Source organism: Nannospalax galili, unplaced genomic scaffold (assembly GCF_000622305.1).
Source record: "Nannospalax galili isolate Female #2095 unplaced genomic scaffold, S.galili_v1.0 scaffold2196, whole genome shotgun sequence".
In the NCBI taxonomy this organism is placed as follows: Eukaryota; Metazoa; Chordata; class Mammalia; order Rodentia; family Spalacidae; genus Nannospalax; species Nannospalax galili.
This window is the reverse complement of record NW_008337955.1, coordinates 117,005-124,065: the sequence shown is the minus strand read 5'-3', so window position 1 is coordinate 124,065 and position 7,061 is coordinate 117,005. Positions and strand designations below refer to the sequence as shown.

General features: G+C 40.0%; 1 protein-coding gene across 1 annotated transcript in view; it reads left to right on the top strand.

Annotated features, from left to right (window-relative positions):
* The window catches only part of Stxbp6 (syntaxin binding protein 6), a 261,550-nt gene that overhangs the window by 202,257 nt on the left and 52,232 nt on the right, over nucleotides 1–7,061 (top strand). Inside the window, exons 3-4 of the mRNA XM_008832866.3 lie at nucleotides 4,969–5,099; nucleotides 6,000–6,165. Coding sequence (XP_008831088.1) covers nucleotides 4,969–5,099; nucleotides 6,000–6,165 — 297 coding nt within the window. The remainder of the gene's footprint in view (nucleotides 1–4,968; nucleotides 5,100–5,999; nucleotides 6,166–7,061) is intronic.

Genomic DNA, 7,061 nt, shown 5'->3' with positions numbered 1-7,061 from the left:
CATCAGTTCATGATATGGACATATAATACAATTTGTGTGATGATGGTCATGCTATTCTAGACCATCAGTTCATGATATGGACATATAATACAACATGTGTGATGATGGTCATGCTATTCTAGACCATCAGTTCATGATATGGACATATTACAATTTGTGTGATGATAGTCATGATATTCTGGACATAATAGTTTATATCATTGCTTCTTAACTATAGCTGAAGGTCTAGAATCAAGTCTGCACTAAGGTTAAAGAAGAGGTACAGAGCCATTCTTTTTTCAGAACTGATAGCAGAAAAGACCTGGAATTGGTCCCCCCCCGACCCCAGGCTTTGGCCTCTCTCTGATGCTTATACAGGGAACAGTGACTATCAAAAATGGAAGTGAACAGGAAGCATTAAGACTGGATAACCCCAAAACTTAATGACGAGTCCCAATATATACAACATAGGGGTCCTTAGAGAAACCTCCAGATGTTTTATCCCATCCAGGAGAGCATCCTTATGTTGATGATCTTTAATACCTGTCTCCACTGCTGACCACCTAGTTACCAGAGGGTAAGCCTCAGATACCAAGCAGCCCTCTCTTGTTTGAAATTAACAGTACTTACATTTTATTTATATTTATTCCATTATTTTCTAAGGAAAACAAAGCTATGAGATTATTTATGAGTCAATACATTTTGCCTTTCATTAACTTATTTAAGAGAGCATGTTTATTTAAAGGTAAATATTAAGGAAATCATTGAGGAAACTATAAAAATCATAATAAGGAGTATCATTAGGAAGAAAGGCTTCAATTAATCCCTACTTAATGAGCATCTCATGCCAAATAAAATGTGACTTTTGACATTGCAACAAAAATTTACAGTGGACAGAGCAGTGGCCTCAAAGTTCATCGTGTGGGCTGTAGTTTTTCCAGGTATTAACAGTTGACTTTGGGAAGTAGCTCTTTCTGTGCCTTGGTTTTCTTGTCTATCAAAAAGAAATATGAAAATAATAACAGTAATTCTGTTTCTATCAGAAAGATATTACCAGTCTCAAGAGAAAAATATCAGAAATTGAACCAAAGAGCCCTCTAAAAGTTAAATGCTATTTTTAAAAGTTCTATGTCAGTGGATGGGATCCTGTGTCACAAACTGGCAGATAGTAGCTTAGATCCCTCTAGAAATTAATCCAAGTCCCATATGTTTTAGAACATGGCATATAAGAACTTCCTGGTTTGTTTTTTCACAAACATTTCAAGAGAAGCAAACAGGGAAAGCTTATCCAGTTAAAATCAATCTGTTTTTCAAATGAACACAGGCTCAGTGAGGAGCATACTCAGATAAAGTAACCCCAGGGGTTCTTTCTGTGAAGTTAGCCTATAACCTGAAATATGAACAGTGAGCTCACAAAAAACAGAGGTCCCATAAATATTTTTTAACTAAATAAACATGTATGTCCAGTAGTTCTCGGAAGCCTCAGAATTAACCAGAAACTTAAAATACGGGTATCAGAGCCACATCCCCAGATGCTCCCATTCACCTGTATTTGCTGTAGAAGCTCCTGGGTGATCCTATGCCGTCTGTGTTGAGAGCAATGGAGGTAACTGATTCTGCAGTATTACCTGGACTGTCATGCCCACCCTCTGCCTCACGTGCCTACATGTGTCTGTCTCTCATAGTGACTGAAAGCATAACAGAGTCTTCTGTAGTTACCTGGCCTTTAAAATGATTAAAAATGGTGGGTTAAAGACATCCATAACATGGAGCTAGGAGGAACACAATACCATGGCCTTTCTGTTTAAAAATATATTTTTGTTTATTCTTTAGGAACTTTGTGCACACACCTGCCTCCACTCCAACTCCTAGACCCCACCCCCACCATGTCTACCTCTCAACTTGATGCCTTCTTTTTTTAATCCACTGAGTCCAGTGAGTGCTTCTAGTATGTACACTGGTGAGGAACACCCACTGGATGATAAGCAACCTACCAGGGGCCTTACCACGGAAGACAACTGACTCTCCTTTCCCCAGTAACCATCAGCTTCCAGTAACTTCTCTGCTTTGTGAGGGGCATCATGAGCCCCTCCCCATCGAGCTGGAATTATGACAAGCTTGATCTTAGCACTGATTTTCTTATCTAGGTACTTCCAAAACACCAAGATAAGGGTGGAGTTAGTTTTCTTCAAACTTGATATTCAGAAAGCCCACCATGGTATAATGATTTCACAAAAGGAAAATTTTATTTAATTCTATAATATGTGTATATAGCAACATGATTCTAAGGCACCTGTTTTAGAATAGAAAATAGGATGTTGGAGATAATAACAATAATCAAAAATTAAACTAATACTGGGCTTCATGCCCAGGAAAACTAGCCAGATGCCAAGAACTGGGCAAGCAGTAAACTAATTGGGGAAATAAGGTGGGCATAGATAGGGCTGCACCAGTTGTGACCACTTTATAACATGATCTGTGGAGGAATTCTGCAGGGACCCCTGTCATTGTGAGTGGGGTTCCTGGCCACTTCATTTCAATGACAAACTTTCAGTGGGAATTGCTTTGCTGAAATATGAGTCTTAAACAAGATCAGGAATATACAGTGATCCTCCATTGTGTCTGTGCCTTTAGAGTGCTGTAAACTACTTGGAAATAAACAGACCAGAAGTAAAAATAGGAGTTCCTAACAACTTTAACTGAAGCTAGAAGGAAAGCCCCAAGTTTCCCAGGATGCTGAAATGTCGTATGATTTACATCAACGAGGGAGGAAATCCTCTTTGTGTATTCAGGGGTGTGTGTGTAATACAGAAGCCCATGTTTTCCTGTTATTGACAAGCATTCTTTAATCTTTTAAGCACATTTTAGGGCCTGTATATATTCCAGGTATGTTGTTTCTTTTAACAAGAAAGCATAAAAGCAAAAGACAACTATCAGAGACGTCTGTTAGGCCTCTTTTTTGTGTCATAGGAGATGCACATGCACAAACACACACACACACACACACATATCCCGCATCCCACACTCCACACCCCACATCCCACACCCCACATCCCACATCCCAAATCATAATAAATGGAAGGACAGAGCCCTGGGCACACTATTACTATTGCCTGAATTTATTTAGGGAAAAAATCATTCCTACTGGTTTCCATAGACCGAAGGCTGTTAAAAGAGGTCATTTGTGATTGGAGACTATAAAAATTTCCTGTAACTTTGGTTATTAAAGAGATGATGAATTTCTAACCGCAAAATTAAATCAAATTAGTGTGAAATATTTAGAATTTCTTATCCAAATATAAATGAATGTGTAATAAACCAAAACATTATTTGAAGTCCAAAGTTTGCTAAATTCCTAAGTTCTGGTTAGGAAGGAAAGGAGATTGTATTGAAACCAAAAAAAAAAAAAAAAAAAACCGTGTTCGTGCTGGGGCCTGAAGACTGTAACTGTAGCAAAAGGCAGAGCTCCCTGTGGCTCCTCTCTTGGGCTCCCCTCTCTTACTTCATTGGCCCCAGCCATTGAAAAACCACACTAAGTTTTAGAATGTATGAACTGTAGAGACATCTTTTTTAATAATTATGTGTGTGTGTGTGTGTGTGTGTGTGTGTGTGTGTGTGTGTGTTGCAGATGCCTACAGAGGCCAAAAGAGACCATCAGATCCCTTGGAGCTAGAGTTACAGGTGATTGTGAGCAACCCAGGTGGATTCTGGGAACCAAACTTGAATCTTCTGGAAGAGCAGAAGTACTCTTAACTGCTGAGCCATCTCTCCAGCCCCCTATAGGCTTCTTACCTCCAACTATGATCAAAATAAATGCTTTCTCTCTTTAATCCCTGGAGAATTCTTTTTGCCACCTTTTGATCATCTGCACAGTTATTGGAAACAAAACCCATTCCAGAGATGCACAGAAGGTCTTCTTCAAGGTAGTGACCGGAGACAAATGCATCACAGCCAGTGGTAGTCGGTGTGTTCCTAGCTCTTTTGAGGCTTTGTTGCTTGTTAATCCTACTGACATCTATATACATGGCACAGTAGCTCTTAAGAAAGCCTTGTTAAGGTCCCTAAGTACTTCCCCTACCATCCTTGAGCCTTTAAATCACAAATGTGGAAAGTTGGGGGTGCCTCTGTATGGGACCTGTGCCTAACATGACCTGAGAGATGATGTTCACCTCCACCGCAGGGATGTAGAACTGCTTGAGATTGGTCCTCAGGCACAGTCCCTTCAGGAATTCATGTTGGAGCTGTGCTCTCAGAATGCCAGATAAGAGTTATAATCAGTTGTAAGCTAGATACAAACTGGGTCATATCATAAAGTCCTATCCTATTTATTTATGAGGGGAGAGGTTTTACTCCTATCTCTGAAGCTTCAGTGTTTACTTCAGACTATAAAACTAGAAATAAGCTTTGTAATGCCCCAAGGAACCGGTAATCTTCACTTCACTTAAAATTCAGCCTTCTAAATGAGGCCTACCCCAGGCCTGCCCTGTGAGCTGCTTTCCCTGCAAGCTGTAACTATGTTCTTGTAGCCTCCAGTAAACGTCTGGGTATTATTCAGTTGTTTGCAGCTTGGTTAGATGAAGACAAAAATGCATCAGCTTTTACAACTATAATCTGCTTTGAGAGGGGAGAGGTTAACTCCTGATTTCCCCCTTTTTTCTTGTTTATTTTTTAAACAGGGACCCTTGTAACTCAGCTGACCTGGAACTTGCTATGTAGACTAAGCTGGCTTCGATCTCACAGACATCTGCCTGCCTCTGCCTCCCAAGTGCTGAGATCAAAGGCATGCTTCATTGTATCTGGCAATTTCTATTTCTTTTGCGTTCACCACTCACCAAAGAATCAGTCTCTCTCTCTCTCTCTCTCTCTCTCTCTCTCTCTCTCTCTCTCTCTCTCTCATATCTTCCATATGCACAGTTGGTAGCATGTAAAAATAATGCTGAATGAGCTCAATCTGCATGCTCAGTAACCTGAGTCTCTTTTTCTTGGCAGTGACGAACAAGAAACCCACACAGGTATCTATCACGAAGGTCAAACAGTTTGAGGGCTCCACATCATTTGTTCGAAGATCCCAGTGGATGCTCGAGCAGCTTCGCCAGGTTAATGGTATTGATCCTAATCGGGTGAGTGAATGTTCCAATGCTGAGCAAAGGAATTCTCTTCACAAGATGCCTTTCTGGCCTTAACGGTTATGGTGGGGGTTTGAGTCATTCTTACAAGGCTATTTCTCCATTATGTGACCAAAACATCCTTGTTTCTGGTCCTGTCCCAGGGGAGATTAGGAATCTTTTATGTTTGAAGGAAAAACATAAGGGAACACATATGGAAAATGTGCTGTCTCCAGTAACGCATGTCAGTATGAGCAAGGCAGAGTTCAAAAAATCATGTCCCTGAATACCAATATGAAAGCATTAAGCTCGTCAAAATTCCCTTTGTTTCCTAATGCCAATAAATTAATAGAGCTTTAAAAATCATGAATTAGGATTCCATTTGATATAATAACAGAAATATTTTATGACCTAATTATCTATTTAAAATACCCATTCCTTTCTGTGTATATACATATGCACCATGCCAGAACATCAATGGAGGAGGAGGAGGGGGAGGAGGAGGAGGACTACAGCTACTATAAATTATTACTATATGCTAAAGTAACAAGGAAGCTCTTACTACCAAAGTGTAAAGAAGGTCACTAACACATATCAGTGCTGAGAACCTGAAGCAATCATTTTTCCTAATAATTGAAAAGATATGGTCACAGTTCTGACCTATGTCAATGTGTAGTTAAGCTGTCTGGATCATTACAATGCTAGCTTCCTAGGGACATTTATAAATACTGTAAGATTTGCATTTGCTTGACAGAGAAATTCCAACTCTCCCTATACCTGGGTTCTAATAAAGATGAGCTTTGTGATCAGTGCCAGAGATTTTGTTTTAGCCTTTAGGTATCTTTCAGCAGGGCAAAGCTGGGAGCAGCAATCTCTGTAGATCACAGTCAGTCGTTATTTCACTGTCTTTTCCAGGATTCTGCAGAGTTCGATTTGTTGTTTGAAAATGCTTTTGACCAGTGGGTAGCCAGCACAGCCTCAGAAAAGTGCACCTTCTTCCAGATCCTGCACCACACCTGCCAGAGGCACCTCACAGACAGGAAGCCAGAGTTTATTAACTGCCAATCCAAGATCATGGGAGGTGAGTGGACATTCTAAGACTTTACCATCCTGTTTCCCAACACGCACTTTTATATAAAGAGTTAGATGTTGAGTAACATAATTGAAAACAAAGAAAAGGCCCGGATATGGTGGTGTATGCCCTTAGTCCCAGCACACTGGAGGCAGAGGCAGGTAGATCTCAGTCAGTTCCAGGTCAGTCGGGGCTACATAAGGAGACCCAGTCTCAAAAACAGAAGCATGAAGATGCTTAGAATTGGGCAGAATTAAGAAGTCTGTTGTATGCTAAATCTGAAGGCAATAACATACTTTCTTGCTTTCCTTAATATTCCCACAGCACATACCCAATTGGCCCATCCTCAGAATGCCCTCCATCACTTTGTGAACCCCAAAGATGCAGCATTGAGATAGAAACCTGTGTTTCTTGTTTTGATTTTTATTTATTTATTTTTATTTTATGTGTGAGTGTTTTGCCTGCATGTATATAAGTACATCCGTGTTGTGCAATGCCCATGGATAACAGAAGAGGACATTGACTCCCCTGGAACTGGAGTTAGGGACAATTTTTAGCCATCATGTGAGTGTTGTGAACCAAACCCAGGTCCTCTGCAACAGCAGCCAGTGCTCTTAACCAGGGAGCCATCTCTCTAGTCCAGAACCCCTTATTTCCAATGTTCAATTGTTCGTATGTGTATTGCATAAAACTAGATTGCTTTTCTAAGCAGATAAGGTCAAACACCAGAACTATTTTTGCCTTTATGTCTTTAGGTATGTCTTTTATTTTCTTTAGACTCTAGCTTTTCCAGATATAACATGTAGATAATACACTAGACTATTTCAGTTCTATCCCTATAATTACTAAGGCAAGGTTCACTGTATCCTTCAAACACTTTTTGACTAAGGAATTACATAATTTAT